The sequence below is a fragment of the Octopus sinensis genome, linkage group LG12, assembly GCF_006345805.1.
Source record: "Octopus sinensis linkage group LG12, ASM634580v1, whole genome shotgun sequence".
Classification (NCBI taxonomy): Eukaryota; Metazoa; Mollusca; class Cephalopoda; order Octopoda; family Octopodidae; genus Octopus; species Octopus sinensis.
The window spans coordinates 52690034-52712771 of NC_043008.1; the positions used below are offsets into that span (position 1 = coordinate 52690034).

At 38.6% G+C, this 22738-nt stretch overlaps 1 protein-coding gene across 10 annotated transcripts in view; it reads right to left on the bottom strand.

Annotated features, from left to right (window-relative positions):
* The window catches only part of LOC115217804 (FERM domain-containing protein 5), a 313777-nt gene that overhangs the window by 106421 nt on the left and 184618 nt on the right, over nucleotides 1–22738 (bottom strand). For all 10 annotated transcript variants that reach the window (XR_003882210.2, XM_036507984.1, XM_029787485.2 and 7 more), the window contains 3 exons: nucleotides 21745–21842; nucleotides 10250–10370; nucleotides 2729–2816 (listed from right to left, as the gene is read on the bottom strand). Coding sequence is in view for 9 of the 10 variants with exons in the window: in XM_036507984.1 (XP_036363877.1) it covers nucleotides 2729–2816; nucleotides 10250–10370; nucleotides 21745–21842 (307 nt within the window). In the remaining variant the exon portion in view is untranslated. The remainder of the gene's footprint in view (nucleotides 1–2728; nucleotides 2817–10249; nucleotides 10371–21744; nucleotides 21843–22738) is intronic.

A 22738-nucleotide genomic window follows, 5' to 3' on the forward strand; every position in this document is an offset into this window, starting at 1 on the left:
ACTGTAAAAATCTTGCTACATACTAGAGCTATTGTTCCTTTAACCAACATTCTAAATTTTATAAATCTTCTATTTCTCCATAGAAGAATGGATAAGATTGTTCAGGAAACGCTGCCACCACAGCTGTCAATGGCACCAACTTCACACACCACCACCACCACCACCATTATCATCATCAGAATTTTAAAGTTTATATTTCAGTTTTGATAAGGTTTGAAATGGTTTCGGTCTGCAAGACTGCAACTTTCTTCACATACCAAATCCTTAACCCGTTGAATCCACAAATATGCTTTGGAAGGCATGATGTCATTTGACAATCACAGAAACAGACAAAATCAGGTGACCACATGGATTTGTGTTTCCAGCTCAATAATTATCTTTTTCTTTTTACTTGCTTCGGTCATTTGACTGTGGCCATGCTGTGGCACCACGTTGAATGAATTTTTAGTCAAATAAATTGATCCTAGGACTTATTATTTTTTAAAGCCTAGTTTTCATTCTATTGGTCTCCTTTGCCAAACTACTAAGTTACGGTATAGGAACATAAACAAACCAACACTAGTATGGGGAGACACAAAGATACACACACACACATATATATATCTATATATATGACAAGTTTCTTTCAGTTTCTGCCTACCAAATCCACTCATAAGGCTTTGGTCAGCCCAAGGCTATAGTAGACGACACTTGCCCAAGGTGCCATGCAGTGGAACTGAATCCAGAACCATGTAGTTGAGAAGTAAGTTTCTTACCACACAGCTACACCTGCACCTAATTAGCAGAAATATTTTTTTGTTTTCCACTATAGTTATAAAACTGTGTAGCCACTCTTGCACCTTTGAAGGGTACAGTCAAATAAAATCACACCTGCAAAAGCATATTTGTGGGTTCAAAATGTTAATATTTGCAGTCTCAGCATCACCCGTGTTGTCATCATTTCTGCCATTACATTTTAATATTCCTAACCAAAAAGCCTTTTTTTGAGATATGAACAAATTATAACTTCCTTTCACTGACAATTTAAATGGAGCTTTATATGAATTATAAAGTGTGACAATGGTTAAAGAGCTTGCTTCCCAACCACATGATTTCAGCCTCAGTTCCTTTGTTTCCAATCTTCCATGAAAACATGTCTGGCCATGAGGAAATATTAGCTTGCTTGGAAACATTTGAGGTTTGGCAACAAAATGGGCATCTGACTTGTAGAGAATCTGCCTCGATGAATTCCATCCAACCCAAACAAGCATGAAAAAGTGGGCAGTAAAATAATGATGAAGGTGATAATGATACATTTTATTTTGAGACTGAATATTCTTTCTGACAGTAACAATTGAATGTGAAAACAGAATTACTGTTTACTGGGCCTCATGGAGGCAACGACAAGTAACTGGGACCTTTGATGATATGCCATGCTTGAGAAGACCGGTCAAGCCATGTGAAACTGTAGTTGTGGCCAATGTTGGTGTCATGGCACATAAAAAGCATTTTTCGAATGTGGGGCCTCATGGAGGTGATAAGCAACCGAGACCTTTGACAATATGCCATACCTAAAAAGATTCATCAAGCCAAGTGAAATCACAGTTGTGGCTGATTCCACCCATGCCGGTGGCACATAAAAATCACCCATTATACTTTTGGGGATGTTGTCATAAGGAAGGGCATCCAACCGTAGAAACCATGCCAAATCAGGTTGGAACTTGGTGCAGCTCTCCAACTTACCAGTTCTAGTTAAACTATCTAACTCATGCCAGCATGGAAAACAGATGTTAAATGATGATGATGCTGATGATTCAGCCAGGTGAAGAAATGAAGATGAAATATTAGCTGTGGGTTTGAACCTACAACTTTGCAAACAGTAACGAAGTGTTTTAACTTTGTGGCAACTGGACTACTTTCTTTTGTTAACACACACCTGGTGACAACAGTTTCTTTTTCTTCTTTCAGCTATTGATAAAAAGATATTACACACCTGGAGATATAACATTACTGTAAATCGAGCCAATGAGGAGACTTTCATGTGATCATTTGACTTGCTTGAAATAGCAGTCAAATCCTCCAGAGAATCAAAATATTACCTATTATCTTAAAACAAATGAATAATGTACTATATTTTTTGGAAATAAGATGAGATGGATAGTCATGGATGTAATGATGTAAGCATAAGTTTGCTTGATCAGAGCTGACCTATGGCTAAATACCACCACCACCACTACCACCACTGCCAACAAGTAATCCGGTCTGAGTAAAGATATACACAGCAACAGCTGCTGCCACATGTCAATCAAAACCTCAGGTACTAACACCCAATCTGAGTTGCCAACACACACACACTCATTAACTGATAAACATCCATATATACCCACATTGACCAACACGCACACACACACACACACGTTAACCAACAAACAAACACAACACTCTTAAACCAACAGTAACACATCAGTCAACACAAACACACACATATTAACCAAGACACTAACTAACCCAGCTGCGTACACACACACACACGTTAGACCACACACTTTAGCCAACACAGTCACCCAAGTCAGCCAACATACACACACACCTACATTAGCCAATACACACATCAAGCATCCACATTAGCCACAAATACATATCTACATATAAGCCACCAAGAACATATACGTACACATCCACACTTGATGGTGATCAACTGTTAATAAGCAAACACTGAGGTTCTCCAGTGAAGATTGAACCTACGTACCTTTACATGATGAGGGTCAATGCCATAGGTGTCCAGTGAGGCTGCTTTTTTCAGAAAGTTCTTCTCCGCTTCAGCAGGTACTTGTTTTCTGCAGAAAAAAATAAACAAACCCTATGTTGAATGCACATGATATACATTAGTATTTGTGTGACTCTTTATGCTCTGTGTTCAAATCCTGCCAAGGTCAACTTTGCCTTTCATCCACCTGGAGTCACTAAAATAATGTACCAGTCAGGTACTGGTCAGTGGTGTCAATTGGGTCTAATATAGTGTGCCTATATTAGGGATTAATAATTAAATGATGACCTGGCAGAATCGTTATCACACCTGACAAAACACTTAGCTACATTTCTTCCAGTTCTATGTTCTGAGTTCAAATTCTGCTACAGTTGAACTTTGCCTGTCATCCTTTTGGAGTTAATAAAGTAAGTCTAGTTGAGCAATGGAGTCACTGTAATTAACTGACCACCTCTGCCCTACAAAATTTCAGGCCTTGTACCTGTAGCAGAAATGATCGTTATTATATTACAATTCAAAGCTTATATTGCCGGGTATGATGGAAAGTGTCAATGGCCCACAGCCAGCAAATTAAGGTGACACTTGTTTACTTCAAGAACCCTGCAAAGAATTCTTGTAGTTCCAACAATGCTAATTTTTGCAGGTGTTCTACATTCACACCTACACCGATCTTTTTGGGCCATGTTAGTAGTTGAGTTCTGATAGTTCCAAGTGCACCAATTACTATTGGTATCATGTCTACTCTCTTCATTGACCACAACCTTCATATTTCCCACTCCAAATCGCCATAATTGTTTATTTTCTTCTTCTTTCACATTGATCCTTTGTCACCGGAGCATGTTACGTCGATTATCGTACATGTTCTTTCTTTTTTACTCACCACAACCATGTCCAGTTTCCGATGTCTGGTCAGGTGATCGCACTGGATCATTGCATCTCATTTTTGGTGGCTCCTGGAGTTTGCCGATACCACATCTTTGCTCTTTGTAGCCCATGATTTTCACAGAATTCCCAATGGATCATTATTATTATTATTACTATTATTATTATTATTATCATCATCATGATTAAAGCGATGAGTTGGTGGAATCATTATCAAACTAGACAAAATGCAAAGCTGGAAGAAACGGCTTGGTTCAAATTCTGAGTTCAAATTCTACTGAGGTTGACTTTGTCTTTTATCTTTTGAGGTCGATAAAATAAGTACTAGTTGAGAAATGAAGTCAATGTAATCAACTAGCCTCTTCCCCTAAATTTCAGGCATTGGGCCTCTGGTAGAAAGGATTACTATTATTAAGGCATCATGCTGGAGAAAACATTTAGTGACATTCAGTCTTCAAATTCTGCCAAGATCGATTTTGCCTTCCATACTTTTGGGGATGATAAGATGAGTCATTGGGGCCTTGTTGCTATAGCAAAAAGGATTAATATTATTATTATTTAAGGCAGAGAATTGGTAGAATCGTTAGCATGTTAGTCAAAAAGCTTAGCAACATTTCATTTGCTTTTACATTCTGAGTTCAAATTCTGCTAAGGTTAACTTTGCTTTCAACTGTTAGGGATCAGTGGAATAAATACCGGTTGAGCACTGGGGTCAATGTAATTGACTCACCTGTCCCTTAGTTACTGGCCTTGTGCCAAAATTTGAAACCAAGTAGTGGTGGTAACACTGAACAGCATTCAGTTTGTTCCAGCACCCATGTTAAATTTGCAACAGATTTAATTCCATCCAGGCAGAATTCTCTACTCTGTTGCTTAATGCCTCATAAACCAGGTAAAGCACCAACCTAGTGAGCTTGTAGATTCAAAAGAGACTCCCTCATGCAGCACACACATACACATATGCATGTATAGATATGTACACACAAGCTTACATAATTGGAATGCTCTCTGATAAGTGCCTTGCTAGAATAAAACTCGAGTTAATGGAAAACTAGTCGAATTGAACAAAAATATTTTTTATACACACAAGATGAGAGGGAAGGAGGGAGGGAGGGAGAGTGTGATGAATAAATACAATCGAATTTCAAAGAAAGGGAGTAAAAGTGATAAACAACAGATACGTGGTGCAGCATTCGACTATATCTTTTAAGCTAGATAAAGTTTCTTCTTCCATTACTCTGAAGATATTGAAATACCCATTCTTTTTCATCTCTATCTCAGTAATTCAATATATATTGATTTATCTTTTGAATTTACGCTTCAAAAAGAATGTTATGTTCATTGTGAGCACTGGCCAGTCCTTAATAAGAAGGGTGTTTATAAATAGCCACAATGATAATGCCACGATACCATTTATCATTAAATATATCACATGTATAATTAAGTAGATATATGAATGATAGCAGGCAGAGCAGATATTTCTGGAAGTGTTTTATAAATAGTTTTAGGTAAGAACGTTTGAAGGTTTCCTCTCCAAAATCTGAATTGGTCAAAATGAAATTTTATTCATAAAAATGCATGCATGCTTGAACACATACCTATGTGCATTCAAACGCATACATACAAGTAAGAAGAAAAAAATTAAGCCAAATTATGCATAAATATCGGTGCAAGGGTAGTTGTGTGATTTAGAAGTATGCTTCCCGGTTATGTGGTTTTTGGTTCAATCCCTTTGTGCAGCACCTAGGGCAAGTGTCTTCTATCATAGCCACAGACCAACCAAAGCCTTGTGAGTGGATTTGATAGGTGGAAATAGACAGAAGCCCATCGTGTGTGTGTGTGTGCTATTGGCATTCTGTTGGCTACAGTGACAAGTGTTCCAGTTGATCTGATGAACAGAACAGCCTGCTCACGACTCTTAAATGCAAGTGGCTGAATACTCCACACACATGTATTTTTAATGGAGTTTCTCAGGGAGATTCAGCATGACACAGAATGCGACAAAGTTGGTCCTTTGAATTACAGGTACACCTCATTTTTACCAGCTGAGTAGACTGGAGCAGCGCAGGATACATTGTCTTGCTCAAGGACACAACACACTGCCAGGAATTGAACTTATAACTTTACAATCATGAGCCAAATACCCTAACCACTGAACCATGTGCCTTCATATATATATATATATATATATATATATATATATATATATACATACATACATACATACATACATACATACATACATATATATTTATATATTACATATATATTCTTTTATTTGTCTGTCGTTTGACTGCAGTCATTTTGGAGCACCGCTTGGGACTTATTCTTTGTAAGCCTAATACTTATTCTATCTGTATCTTTTGCTGAACCACTAAGTTACAGGAACAAAAACACATGAACATCAGTTATCAAGCGATGGTGGGAGTACAAACAGAGATGCACAAACACACACACATACATATATATACACGATGCACTTCCTTCAGTTTCTGCCTACCAAATCCACTCACAAGGCTTTGGTTGGCCCAAGGCTATAGTAGAAGATACTTGCCCAAGGTGCCACGCAGTGGGACTGAACCAGAACCATGTGGTTGGGAAGTAAGTTTCTTACCACTCAGTCATATGTACATGTACATATGTTTGTAAGTATGTATGTATGTATGTATGTATCTATTTGACATTAGATTGCATCATGGTGCCATTGTTCTACATGTAGTGCCATTCTAATATTTTATAAAAACATGTCTAGCCATGGAGAATATTACCTTGCTTGGAAACAGGTGAGTGCTGGCAATAGGAAAGGCATCCGATCATGTAAAATTTACCTCAGTTTCCTCTGTCTGACCCATACAAGAATGTCAAAGTGGGCATGGAAATACTGATAATGAAGATTTTTATTTTAAATAATTAATTTAACCTTTTTGGTACCAAACTACCTTAAATCAATCCTGGCAATTAAAATTTTCAATCAAAATTTCATGCTAATTATTGTTACGAATACCAGCTTTCATATATATGAAATTTCTAAATTCTTTATTTTCAAAATTAATTGAAACAAGGCAGAATTTTTCAACAGACAGCATTAAAAACAAACTCTTACTCATATTTATTTAGTAGCCTCACACACACACTTAAAAAAAATCCTAGGTAATGTTGACTTTTTTTGGTGGAGGAATGAAAGAGGAAGTTAATTTTGGTAATATCTCAACTAAAAAACAGATATTGAAAAATCAATGGGTTGGGTTCCCAGTTATCTGTTTCAGTCCCAATGCCCTAATTATAACATGAAGATACTTATTGATATAAATATCAGACTTTCAATTTAGAGGTAGCAATAGTTTTAATAGTTCTCTTAACACAACATGGTTTCTGCATTCTTTCAGCATATATTAAGTAACGTAAAGAGTATTTGCCTCATCTGCCGTTACCATATTGGCCGCTGATACTTGGAACTGTTTGGCTTTCCTCCAGCCATAACACAAAATACTTTGCCAAACACACTACATCACTCTTCTATGCACCAAAGCTGAGCCAAGTGTTTATGCGCAGTCTCCTTTCCTAGATTTTTCACTGCTTTGAAACTTCCTCTCCTCTTTCACATATTCCTTATCAATTACTCCCCTCATATTCTTCAACTTACATCTACACCCTCCCCTTATTTATATAGATTTATACAGTCCTTTCATACCATAATCACCAGCTATAATGCTCAACTTGCTGTTTTGTAACCTTTTGTATTAGACGTTTACCAATGTTAACCCTTCAAAACAGACAATCATTTTCCCCTGCTTCTAATAACAGTTGCAGCAGTGATAGAGACTTCCTTTGTCACATGTACAAGGATCATTTTAGTTTTTTACTTGTTTCATTCATTAGACGGTGGCCATGCTGGGGCACTGCATTGAAGAATTCTGGTTGAATGAATCAACCCCAAAGCTTATTTTTTTTTAAAGCTTGATATTGAACTGCTAAGTTACAGGGCTATACACACTTCGACATTGGTTGTCAAGCAGTGGTGGAACACACACATATAACATACACACACACACACACACACACACGACAGGCTTCTTTCAGTTTCTCTCTATGAAATCTACTCACAAGGATTTGGTTGACCCAAGACTATGGTAGAAGATACCACTTGGCAACTGCACAGGCCCATCTGCAGTTTTATTTTATATACAGTACACACACACACACACACAACCCATCATCATCATTTAACATCCGCTTTACATGCTGGCATGGGTTGGACGGTTTGACCAAGGACTGGTGAGCCAGAGGCTGCACCAGGCTCAATCTGATCTGGCAAAGTTTCTACAGCTGGATGCCCTTCCTAATGCCAACCACTCTGAGAGTGTAATAGATGCTTTTACGTGCCACCGGCATGAGGGCCAGTCAGGCAGTTCTGGCAACGATCACGTGCAAAAGATGTTCTTTACATGCTACCTGCATGGGAGCCAGTCCGGCAGCACTGGCATATATATATATATATATATATATATATATATATATATATATATATATATATATGAAATGTAAAACTGCATGTAGCAATCAGTATCATCTGAATATATTCCACTACATGTAGAGGTGCATGGCTTAGTGGTTAGGGTGTCAGACTCGTGATCGTAAGATTGTGGTTTCAATTCCTGGATCAGGCAATGTGTTGTGTTCTTGAGCAAAACACTTCATTTCATATTGCTCCAGTTTACTCAGCTGGTGAAAATGAGTAATCTTGCGATGGATCTGCGTCTAATCCAGGGATGAATAGTTGCACCAGACAAACCAGGAAACTGACCCTGTACTCCTAACGGAGAAAGGTGGACTAACCCTGCTACATATATAGGGTTCTCTGTCTATTGTTTGAGAATACTTTCCTCTTTCCTGCTCTACCTTCTACCAGAGTCAGAGGTCTCTAAAAAGGAGTGATGGACTGGCATTAGTTTTCCTACGTACCAAGCAATAAAAAGAATCTATCCCACAAGCTGATGAGAGAGCCTCTACAGTTATTCAGCCTCCTAGAAATAGCTAATCACTTCAAAATTCCACCTTATTATCTTGGAAAGGGTTTGATAAATTGGATGATGAAGCCATAGATATGCAATGCCTGAAAGAAGAACAGGATGGTCATGGATGGAATATGTTTGTTGGTAGGTCTACTCGTTAGGGCTGACCTAGAGATATGCAACAATAATGTATACTACTACTACTACCACCACCACTACTACCACTACTACTTAAGACTTTTTACAGGTGTCATGTACCAATCACATCATATTGTGGGCTTTGATATAAATATAATTCTTGTTTTGGACTGCAGCAGACTAGACCAAACGAGACCAAACCAGTCCAGACCAGATTGGACAGTATCGCCTCATTTCTTCATTGTATACAACTGACCAGTCATTAATTCTGTGACTCTAAATAATTGTGTTGATGGCGATGTAGCAATTAGTTCTACAACTCCCTTAATCATTAAGATGCCACTGTGTGTGTGTGTGTTTTACCGTAACTTTGTCTAGACTTTGCATGATGGTTGTAAACGAGTGTCATATCATGCAAGCAGTGTCCTTCATTTCCAATCTTTTATGAAAACATGTCTGGCCATGGGGAAATATTAAGTTGCTTAGAAATAGGAGAGGGTTGATGACAAGAAAGGCAGATCTCATTCTTGCTCACAACATCATAAGCGGAAAATGTAACCTCTCGAAAGAGCTGTTCTTCACTCCTGCTTCAGAGTGTTGGCTGCGGGGTCACTCCAAAAAGCTCTATCTGCGACGATTTCATCTCAATCGAAGGAGAGGGGTTTTCTCCATCCAGGTTGTGAATCCGTGGAATAAGCTGCCAGACGAGATAGTGAAGATGCTGACGACCACTCGGTTCAAAGTCTCCCTTGACCACAAGTGGCCTGAACTCTTTACATGAACACCACACTGTACATAACTCCATGTCCCCCTACATGACCTTGCTTTTTGCTTTTTGAGCCAAAAAATTAACTAACTAACTAACCTTGGAAATTCTGCTGCAATAAATTCCATCTGACTCATGCGGGCATAGAAAAGTGGATGTTAAAAGGATGATGGTGGTAATGATTCAAAGGAGATATGTATAAAAGAGAAACTTTTTCATTGTTTGTTTGCTTGCACAAAAGACAGATCCCACCATGAAAATTTGCTGTGCCCCACCCTTCTCAGAGAAATTTTCTCATTCCCTAGCTTGAAGTTGACCTACTTCACACCTCCCCCAGGGTTTGGAGACCTGTGAGCTGCATGACAACCTCAAAGGTGTAGGTGGTATACAAAAAGCACCTAGTCCACACTGTAAAGTGGATGATGTTAGGAAGGGCAAAACAGACATGGGAGCACCATGCAGTCTTTGAACACCCTGGATTCTATTAAACCTTCCAATCTATCCCAGTGTGGAACATGCATGCATTGATGATGATTAATAGTAATCACTTGATTGAAATTATTCTATTTTATATTAGTATTCTGCATGCATGATATATAGGGTATTACAAAATATATAAGATACTTAAACAGTATATCAGATATTACATAATATATATATAAATGATACAACACAATATATAAGATATTATACAACCCTACTTACTGAAGAGTTTTGTGTATTTCAGCAATCTGTTCTTCCATTCTGAGATTTTGCTTGGGTAACATCTTAAATTGTGAAACATATCCTGGAGGGTGGTCTTGTTCATCATAGTCACCCAGTTCGGCTGTAATAGCAATAAAGAAATAAAGATAAAGCATCCGGATAATATCTGATCAAACAGGACTTGTTCGAGGAGGGGAAGTGGGGGGGGGGGGGGCTCTTTCATTATCTCTTTTATAATAAATAAAAAGAACTAAGATCTTTGTTATTACTGAGAGGGAAAGGGTCATCAAAATTATAGACTGGAAACAGACAAGATCAACTCTATCATTGCCATCACTATCTATTATGTACTTTTAATTATTGTGCTCCCTGTATCAATACTAGTATAAATATTATTTTTAATCTTATTCCCTCCATTCTTCCACTCTGGATGCCTTGCTTCCCTTGGCATAGATACATTGAACTGACTTGGTAAACACCCACAAAATCATTAACCATTGTGCCAACAACCACCTTGAGCACTTTTTTGAGCTCCATGTGTCTAATATGTGTAGGCATGCCTACAAAGTCACAAAACAGCACAGCTCCCTTGACTTTTGGAAACATTTTTTCACACTCAGAGTTGCTGAAGTATGGAAAAAAATACCTGCATCAGTTGTTAGTTGCTGAGACATTGCATCCTTTAAAACCTCCATGCTTCCCGAAATTTACCAACACTACACCCGACATCTTCCCCTCCATACGCATGCACACATGTATATCATGACTCACACACTATTCACTTTCCTGACTTTTGTACATAATTCTATGTACTGTACATGCACCTTTGATGAGTTGTAGTACAACTGAGCACCATACACATTAATTTCATTATTATCCATTATTAAATTTATAACCAATGCTAAACACTTTTTTCACACATCAAGTATAATGGCAAAGTTTGGCCAGTGATTGATGAGATGCCGTTATTCATTATTCAACCATGGGGATATTTATACAGTCCTTGAGTAATTTATCACAGATAATCATCTATATTTAAAGTGGTTCAAAGCAGATGGATACAAGAGCAATTGTAACCAATATTAAACTTATGCTACCCAGTACACACTGTAAAGTAGTTAACATTTGAAGGGCATCCAGGTGAAAACACCACGCCAGAACACACAATGGAGTCTGGTGTGTCCCTGGTCTTGCTAGCTCCAACCCTTGCCAACATGGAAAACAGATATTAGTTGAGAATGATAATATATAGATATATAGTCATCAACTACTCTTTCTTATCTTCATTCCAACTTACATTTATTCCCAATTTAGTGTAGTTGTAACCCTACCCACCTAGCCACTCTTCTCATTCTTCTGCCCTTACACCTGGATCTGCCCTGGCATCTCATCTCCACTTTCTTCCTCGCTCTTTCCACCTTCACACTGATTACTCCCATGCACTCTTGTATAATGTGAGCAATTATGTATCTCTTCCACAAGGAGAAACTCGGTCCATTCCTTCATACTCTAACATTACATCACCTAGCATAAAATTGTCCCCTACTCTACTGCAGCCCCACGCAGTTGAAGGGATTTTAGCCTTGCAAGCTACATGGTAACCTCAATATATTGGTGCCATGGCAAAAATCACCCAGTCATCACTCAGTAAAGTGGCTGGCATTAGGGAGGTGCATGCAGCTATAGAAATCATACTAATGCAGGTACTGAAGTATGCTGTCCTTTGACCTGTCCAGCCAATGCCAGTATAGAGGATAAACATTAAATGATGCACATTCACACACATACATGCACACACACATGCACTCTCACACACACACTAGCATTCTGGTTATGATGATGAGTGCCCCAGTTGATCCAATCAATGGAACAGCCAGCTCATGAAACTAACGTGCAAGTGGCTGAGCACTCTACAAACACACGTATCCTCAACATAGTTCTCTGGGAGATTGAGCAAGATCCAGGATGTGACAAGGCCAGCCCTGGTGACACGTAAAAAGCACCATCCGACCGTCGCCGATGCCAGCACCGCCTAGACTGGCTTCCGTGCTGGTGGTACGTAAAAAGCACCAATCCGATCGTGGCCATTGCCAGCCTCACCTGGCCCCTGTGCCGGTGGCACATAAAAAGCACCCACTACACTCATGGAGTGGTTGGCGTTAGGAAAGGTATCCAGCTGTAGAAACACTGCAAGATCAGACTGGAGCCTGGTGCAGCCTTCTGGCTTCCCAGACCCCAGTTGAACCGTCCAACCCATGCTAGCATGGAGAACGGACGTTAAACGATGGTGATGATGATGATCTCACTTTTGCCAGCTGAGTGGACTGGGGCAATGTAAAATAAAGTATTTTGCTCAAAGACTCAATGTGAAATATAGTATTTTGCTCACACACACACACACATACACACACACGAACACAACAGGAAAGTCCAAAAGCACCAACAATGATGCTATTTGCTAACTTGTTTTGTCTTAATCTGTTACAGGGTCTATAAAACAATAAACCAGAAGGTTTCATTGTTATTAAGACAAAAAAGGATTAATCATTTCTTTACGGGAGACAAAACAAAAAAAGAAGTGAAGTGAAACAGCAACACCCAGGAAACAGAATCTAACCACAGACCGTCCATTATTTTATTTATTTTATGTTGCAGTCTATGTATAATAACACTATCGCTTACAGGTTCCCAGTAGGCAATTTACAGGATTTATGATGATGGTGTGAATGACAAAGGAGTGCCAGTGAATCAGTACAAATAACTTTGAAGCGCACAAGGTTTGCATCAATATTTACATTGTTGACTGATTTAAAATGACACTTGTATATTACACACACACATTAGTATTCCATACTGTCCATAAGGATTGATTTTTTCATACATAAAAAATATAATGAAATACACCTAAATTATAGAAAAAAGTACTTATTTTTATACACACACACACACACACGAGTGTATACATGCTTATTTATATTTATGTATGACTGTGTGTAGATGGATAGATAGATAGAGAGAGAGATAAAAAGAGAGTATATGTAGATATAGATACACAGAGAAATAGAAAGATTGATATATGTGTGTGTGTGTGTGTATGTATATATATATACATATATATCAGAAATATTAAATTTCTAAATGTCTCACAGAGACATGAGCGGTGGTGGAGCAATAGAGTGGTTGTATACTGTCAACTTAACGTGACAGTCCCGTAAGGGAATTACACCACCGCTGTTTAGCCCTAGGAAGCATCGAACGCTTCCTGTCGGCTTTGACACATTTTCTGTGTCCTTATATTTGTGAAGGGGAGGCAAGCACCCCTACCAACCAAGATTCACACCTGAGGACATGCATGTTGGCTGGTAGGGGTGCTTGCCTCCCCTTCACAAATATAAGGACACAAAAAATGTGTCGAAGCCGACAGGAAGCGTTCAATGCTTCCTAGGGCTAAACAGCGGTGGTGTAATTCGCATACGGGACTGTCACGTTAAGTTGACAGTATACAACCACACTCTCTCTCTCTCTCTCATATATATATATATATATATATATATATATATATATATATATATATATGCATAGATACACATGTATATGCAGGTATATATGTATACACACACACGTTTATATGCATACATACATATATGTGTGTATATATAACCACATCCATATATACTTTCATATACATACATATATATATGTGTGTATATGAATATATGTATGTGTATCTATATTTAAAAAATATAGAATTTCTCTAATCAGTGAATGTAACTATCAAAACACAACAACATGAAAAGCAAATTTAATAGTTCAATTAACTTAACCTTTATTATATATCAGGTTGATTGCTTCAAAGACACCCACATAGCAATTTGTCAGAATAGGACAGCTTTATTCTAAACACTGATGGAAACATTTTTTTTTTGTGTGGGAGCATCCATCGATCACATCTGTTTCCTCAAAGATTAAACCAGCCCACTATATATATACATTATACATATATATATATATACTTTATTTAAAGTAGCAGAAAATTCAACAAAACCTGTAACTCTGAGTTTCCCATTGCCGTTCAAAAACTCTCCGATGAACAGCAACGGGGAAACTCAGAGTAACAGGTTTTGTTGAATTTTCTGCAGCTTTAAATAAAGCATATTACTCTACCACTGGTATTTGAGTAGTCTTTTTTTCCACCTTGTTTCACATTTATGTGTTTACTCCGGTATATATACATATATATATATAACCCATGCTAGCATGGAAAGTGGACGTTAAATGATGATGATATATATATACATTATATATATATATATACATATATACATTATATATATATATATACACTATATATATACATACACACTATATATACATACATCTCTTGCCTCTCCACTTCCCATACATATATCTTCCTCACAGTCTTCTCCTCCTCCTTTTTTTCTCCTTACCATCACAACCTTCACTCACTCTAGATTGCATGAAATCCTACTGTAATTTGATGTGATACTGTTAAATAGGGAGGAGATGAAATATAAACAGTAACCCAAGTATCCACACCCCACTTTTATTCAGGGTTGAGTATTGATGGGGGCGGTTAGAGAGAGAGACACACCACCAACAACAACAACAGCAGCAAAAAAAAGTATTTGTTGTCTAGACAGATAATATATCTTTAATGACATTTGTCATTATCAGTTGACATGAACTTGAGTGCTTTATCTCACAGACACTGTGAAATGAAAACTAAGCAGTTATACAAACTTCCAGGCGACTTATATTAGATGAGCTCAAATTTTGTCTAATCTGTAAGCACTGATTCTACTAGGGTTATATCTAAGATATACATTTTTATGGAAACTGGGAAAGCAAGAAAATGAGGAAGGTATTGATTTGGGCATCTATTTTCAGAAAAAAAGATACAGCATACAACCATATATATGTATATATGTATGTATAAACTATATATATGTATATATGACTATGTATATATGTATGTATGTATAAAAGAAAAAAAGAGATGTGACAAAGAAAAAAATGATTATCTCATGGACTTCATCAGCTTACAGTTGTTTCGGTGTTTCAGCTATAAGGTTTAGGGGACTCATGGTTGAATGCCTGGGTAACACCATATAGCTTCATCAGAGCCTTAAATATGAAGGTCAATGCCTCAGTGAAATATTAAAACACACACACACACATACATACATACATATATATTATATATATAAGGCAAATAAGAAAATGGAAAGAATAAATAAATCCTCAGTAAATTTCAGTAAATAGCTAGTATTTAATTGCAATATTGCCCTGCTTATGGATTAATGTATATAAGCTGAACATCTGCTTTTCACTGGCACAAAAGGCCAGGCAAAGCAAGTCCACCATGATCCTCATTTTCAATGTCAAGGGCATCATCTACATCCACATGGTTCCCTCTGGCCAGACAGTCAACAAAAAGTACTTTGTGGAGGACTTGAGAGAGTTCAAGAAGAGGTTTCAATGCAAAAGTCCAGGGCATCTATACAAGGACAATGCACCCATTCACATTTCCAACCTAGTAAGCAACTATTCAACAGAGATGGGCACCAAAACTGTCCCTCTCTCTCTCCCTACAGCCCACCTTGCTCCCTGTGACTTTTAATCATTTTTCAAGCTGAAGGAGATGAAGGAAGTTGTGAGAAGGGTCCTAACACTTTCTCTTTGGCGGACTTCCCTGGGACCTTCACAAAGTGGGTGAAGTGCTACAGCAAGTGGATTTGGGTCAGAGGATCCTACTTTGGAAGAAGATTAGAATTTTGAACTTTGAAATAAATGCCTCTCCAGAAAATATTTCAAAACTTCTGGAATGCACCTTGTATATACAAGTTTTTATCAAACTTTGATAAGTGCCAATGTATGAAACTCTAGGCTCTTGAGTCACTCTGTAACTTCAGCCATAAATCAATAAAAAACATGATGATCATGATGATGATAGATACTCAATGTAGGAAAAGGTAATAGAAGACGGAGTATTATGAGTGAAGCAGGTGAAAGAACCATAGAAATTTGGGTGACAGACAGAACCAGAGTGATAGAAGCTAGAGAATGACGGAGAAGTCATTGACAGGAGAAAGACAGAGTGACAGAAGAATGAGTAATGAAAAAGAGAAAGATGTGATGAATGAGGAGTGATAGATGTCTTGTAATGAATGACAGAGGAGCGATTAATGAGAGAGAATGTAACAAAGATGATTGGAAGCAGGGAGACTTACTATACTCTCTTTTACTCGTTTCAGTCATTTGACTGCGGCCATGCTGGAGGACCACCTTTAATCGAGCAACTCGACCCTGGGACTTATTCTTTTGTAAGCCCAGTACTTATTCTATTGGTCTCTTTTGCTGAACCGCTAAGTAACAGGGACATAAACACACTAGCATCGGTTGTCAAGCAATGCTAGGGGGACAAACACAGACACACAAACACACACGCGCATATATATATATATATATATATATATATATATATATATATATATACATATATACGACGGGCTTCTTTCAGTTTCCGTCTACCAAATCCACTCACAAGGCTTTGGTCGGCCCGAGGCTATAGTAGAAGACACTTGCCCAAGGTGCCATGCAGTGGGACTGAATCCAGAACCATGTGGTTGGTAAACAAGCTACTTACCACACAGCCACTCCTGCACCTATATGTATATAATATGTATATAATGAGTGAGCATTATTGACATACAAGCATTGTTCTTCCTTTCCAGGCTTCCATATAAAATTAAAATTTCTGGTCATCAGGAAATATCACCTCACTTAGAACTCGACCGTAGAAAATCTACCTCGACAAATTCTGTCTGGTCCATAGAAGCATGTAAAAGTGAACATATAAAAGATCTTGATGTTAGACTCAAATATAGATATTATACATCCTAGTCACCACCACCATCATCATCATTTAATATTGCGGGGTTTTCTTTTATTTGTATTTGTATGGTTTGGGCAGGTCTTCTTCAGGACAGTATTTTTGCCACTTGTGACGGTCCATCATTTTCATGAGGTTTTGTCTTTTGGTATCATTCTTTACTTTACCACTTCTTTCCAAGTTTTGCAACCAAGTGATTTCAGGTTCAGTTCCACTATGTGGCATCTTGGCAAGAGTCTCTTCTACTGTAGCTTCAAGCCAACCAATGACTTGCAAATGAAGTTGGGAAATGAGAAAGCTATGTGGAAGTCCATTGTGTGTGTGTGTGTGTGGTGTGTGTGTGTGTAACTGTGAAACTGTGTGAGTATGTGAGCAGGTGTGTATGTTTGGATGGGTGTGTATGTGTGTGCCGGTGTGAATATGTGTGCAGGCATGTATGTGTGGGCGGGCATGTATGTGTGGGCGGGCATGTATGTGTGGGCGGGTATGTATGTGTGGGCAGGCATGTATGCGTGACCAGGCATGACGCGTGACTGGGCATGTATGTGTGATCGGATGTGTATGTGTGAGTGTGTATATATGTGTGTGAGTGGGCGTGCATGTGTAAGCGCATGTATGTGTGAGCGCATGTGTTAGTTTGCAGGTACATATGTGGGAGCGGGTACATACGTGTGAGTGGGAGGGTATGCGTGAGTGGGTGGGTATGTATGAGTGAGTGCGTGTATGTGATTGAGTGCGTATGTGTGAGTGGGTGTGTCTCAGCCCCCACTGCTTGATAACTGATGTTGGTTTGTTTACATCCCCCTAACTTAGCAGTTCAGCTAAAGAGAGTGAGAGAATAAGTAACACACTCAAAAGAAGAAAAACTACTGGAAGCAATGTATTTGACCAAACTTTTCAAGGCAGTGCTACAGCATGGGAGCAGTAAAAGAAGATATAAAAAAAAAAATCAAGGCCCATGGCTCGTTACCGTGCAGTACCTCACACTTTGTATTTGCCCTTCACTGTGGGAAGTAATCAATCCTTCTCTAAGCAGCAGAAGTAATAACTCCCTGAATCCTTTTTCTACTACCTTTCTCACCTGATAGCTATACTTTCAAAGCAGCCACCCACACAGCTATTTAAGTCACCTAGGTAGCAAAACCTATCAGTTACTTGTAGGGTGCTTTGCAAGCATTTGAAGGAATTTGTTTCACACGTGCTCACAACTGTTGTGCATCAACCACACATGAAGGCCTGCCAGTTTGCCACTGTGCATCCTTGGTTTACATTGGGTATACCATGAAGAATTCTCAGCTACTCTTCTCTGCATTACATGCAGGCATACATACCCACATACATACATACATACATACATACATACATACATACATACATACATACATAGCCACATACATACATACATACCCACATACATACATACCTACATACCCACATACATACATACCTACATACCCACATACATACATACATGCATACCTACCTACGTACATACATACATTACATACATACATACCCTACATACATACATACATACCTACATGCATACATACCTACATACACACATACATACATACCTACATACATACATAACCTACATACATACATACCCTACATACATACATACATACCCAACATACATACATGCATGCATACCTACATACATACATACACACAGATTAAAATTCATATACACGTATCTACATACACACAACTACATATACATTCACTTGCATTTTAACATAGCCATACACAATGTATTACCATTCAAATCCAATACAAATACATAATACACAACACACACACACACATATATATATATATATATATATATATATATATATATATATATATAGTCAATTAAAATAAACAAACAATTCAAATTAATGAATAAAAAACGGACAATATGAGGACTTGCACAAGAACTGTATTAGCTTGACACTCGATGAAAGGACACACACACATATACACACACACAAACACACACACATATACACACACACACACAAACACACACTAACACACACATACACATACACAAACACACACACACACACACACACACACACACACACACACAAACACACACACTCATACACACACACACTCATACACACACACACACAAGCTAAAACTTGACTGGTTTGTATTTATATAGACATACAGAAGAATAACCATACACACATCTGTATAACACACACACACACACACATACATACATCTCTAGGCAAGCATACATCTTAGAGAGGCTACAGTGAAAGAGAACCTGTAGGTGACCTAGACAAGCTGTCAGGTTGCTATGGTAACAAGATTTATTTAACACTAACATGGCAAGAGAGAGGGTGGTGGTGGTGGTGGTAGGAAAAGCAAAGAGAATGAAATGTAGTGGGAGTAAATGAGATGTGTGTTATAGATTGGAAATAATGAGAGTGAAAGAGAGAGAGAGAGAGCGAGTGAGTGAGTGAAAGAGTCAGTGCAACTGAGGGAGGGAGGGAGAGAGGGGGAGGGAGAGATGTGAGACTGAATGAGAAAGAAACAGACTGATACATAAACACTGATAAATAGGCAGTGGAACTGAGAGAGACAGAGAGAGAGAGAGGGGGAGAGAGAGAGAGAGAGAGGAAGGGAGAGAGGGGGAGAGAGAGAGAGAAAGACAGCTTGAAAAAAGAAATGATAGCGGGAGGAGAACTGAGAAAAAGAGTGAAACTAAGAAAGAGAGAGAGATATATAGAGGGGGAGGGGGGAGAAAGAGGGAGAGAGGGGGAGGGAGGGAGAGAGAGAGAGGAGAGAGAGGGAGAGAGGGAAAGAAAGAGGAGAGAGAGGGAAGGAGGGAGAGAAGGAGAGAGAGGGAGGAGGGAGGGAGGGAGAGAGAGGGATGGAGGAGAGAGAGAGAGGGATGGAGGAGAGAGAGAGGAGAGAGGGAGAGGGGAGGGGGGAGAAAGAGAGAGAGAATTGATAGAGAAAGGAAGTTGGAATTTAGATGAGAAATAGCAAACAGACAGCGAGAATGCAACATTGAAAGAGTCAAAGTTGCTGATACAATGAGAAAGATAGATGGAATAATGAGAGAGAGAGAGGGGGGGGGAGAGAGAGAGAGAGAGAGAGAGAGAGAGAGATGAAGAAACATACACATGTATGCATATATAAACATATGTACAATAAGACAGAATCCGAAGAGAATGGTATTTGTTCTGTGTCTGCAAGACCTGTAATATTTTGTAAAACAGACGAAAAGAGCACAATGAACTTGCTGTGAAGAGTAGAAAATCAAGTGTGTATGTGTTCATGCAGGCATATATGTATGCATATATGCATGTGTGTATAGATATGTGGTTGTGGATGCAGAGTTCCCAACATAAGAAGGTTTCAGGTTCTATCCCACTGTATGGCAGTGTCTTCTACATTTACTTGGTTTTTGATTGATTTTGATTTTTCCAGTTTCAGCTAATGAGCTGTGGCCATGCTGGGGCACCGCCATTTGCTGGAGCACCGCCATTGGTTAATTAATATTTTGCAAGTTGAATGAAACTAGTAGTCGTGGGGGGAGGGGTATTTCCTAATTGGAAATTTTTTCAAAAAGCTAGAAATTTGGATATAGAAAGAAGGACCAGTTAATTATATCAATCCCAGTACTAAACTGGTCCTTTATTTTATCAACCCCAGAAGGATGAAAGCAATATTGACCAAAATATTTTGTTTTGGTGTATTTTAATGATTCAACAAATACCACTTTCAGTTCTCCCCATTTGCTCTACTGCACCATCATAAAGTGTGCTGTAACCATGAACAGAAAATAGCATTTTGGCATTTGCAAGATTTTGGGGTTAAAATTTTGGGGATAACAATCTGTGAGGTGCTGCTCTGCAGCAGGTGTAACTCATTTTCAGCTGAGTAGAATGAAGTACCAAGAGATAAAGTACCTTGGAATGGAACCATCAACATTACAGATTATATTCCAATGGTCTAACTACTAGGCCACAAGCATTCACATCTTATTGTTTAACGTTAGTCTCTTGAGTCCAAGAAAGACAAGTTCTGTAATTTATTACTAAACAACCTGCACATATGATTTGCACTACTTGCTGAGGAGAAATTACAAAACAATCAAGGTGTATTGCAAAAGTCAGCATTACTTGGAACTGCATGCATACTGCATAAAGTACTGTCTGTCTGAGGTCCTTGTTGTGACTTGACAAACAGTACAAACCCCTGGTAGACACAATATCTTAAAAAAATAATGAAATTATTGTATACAGTGCTCAGTTTATAGTGATCAAATATTTCATGTTGTGCATTAACTTACTCCCTCTATCAAATCGATATTACCTGGACAGGTGCATGTCAGAGGTTCAAATGATCACAGAGCAATGTGAAATGAAGTGTTTTGCTCAAAAACACAATGCACTGTCCAGACTGGGTATTGAACCAATGGTCTCGCGATTGTGAATGCAACAGCCTAACTACTAGGCTATACACCCATGCTTTATTGTTGATTGCACACCAAATATAAAACACTGAATAAAACATTGATCTACAGAGTTTACGACAGAAGTGACTTATCAACGACAATTGGATAACTTACACTGTATTATGTAGGCTGCCAAAAGGTTAGCATCACTTGGGGGGCACAGTAAACGGCCATGATGTAGATCTCTTCGGAGTTGCAGGAACAAGCAGTATCTGAGGAGGAAGAATAAATAATTATTAGTATTATTATTATAATCCTTTCTACTAAAGGCACAAGGCCTGAAATTTGTGGGGAGAGGACTAATCTATTACATTGACCCCAGTGTTTCACTGGTACTTAATTTATTGACCCCGGGAGGATGAAATGTGAAGCAGAAATGTAAAGAACTGGCAGAAATACTGCAAGATTTTCCAACACTACAATAATAATAATGATAATGATGATAATAATAATAAATGGATAAAAATCCACTCCAGTCATAAATGACAATGAGGTTGCACCTAGAAAGTTCCCCTCCAAGGCACAAGTCTGAGTAAGGTTGTTTGGGGAAGACAAACAGTCACCCTTGCATATGAGTCTTCCCTCTCTATGCCACCAATGCTGCCCGAGCGAAGGGCAAAAACTGATACAGCATGGCACCAGTAATGATGCAACTCCTTTCTGAGTGAGCTGAGTGAACAGGAACAATGTGAAGTAAAATTTCTTGCTCAAGGACACAACACAGAGCTCAGTCTGAGAATTGACCTCACATCATCACAATCATAAGCCCAAAGTGCAAACCACTGAATCACATGCCGTCACAATAAGGACCTGGGTATCTTGGTGGACTCTTCCTTTTCGCCTTCGGCCCAGTGCGTCCATGCTGCCAACAAAGCACTCGGAGTTCTGTTTTTGATTCGACGGTCATTCGGAATGCTCACAGCAGCTATATTCCTACCACTCTATGTCACGCTGGTGAGACCCATATTGGAGTACGGGATTAAAGCCTCTTCTTATCTCCTCAAAGACATACAGCATCTCAAAAGAGTCCAGAAGCTGGCTACCCGCATGGTTCTTGATCTCAAGCATTTGTCTTATGAAGAAAGGCTGAAGACGCTCGACCTTTATT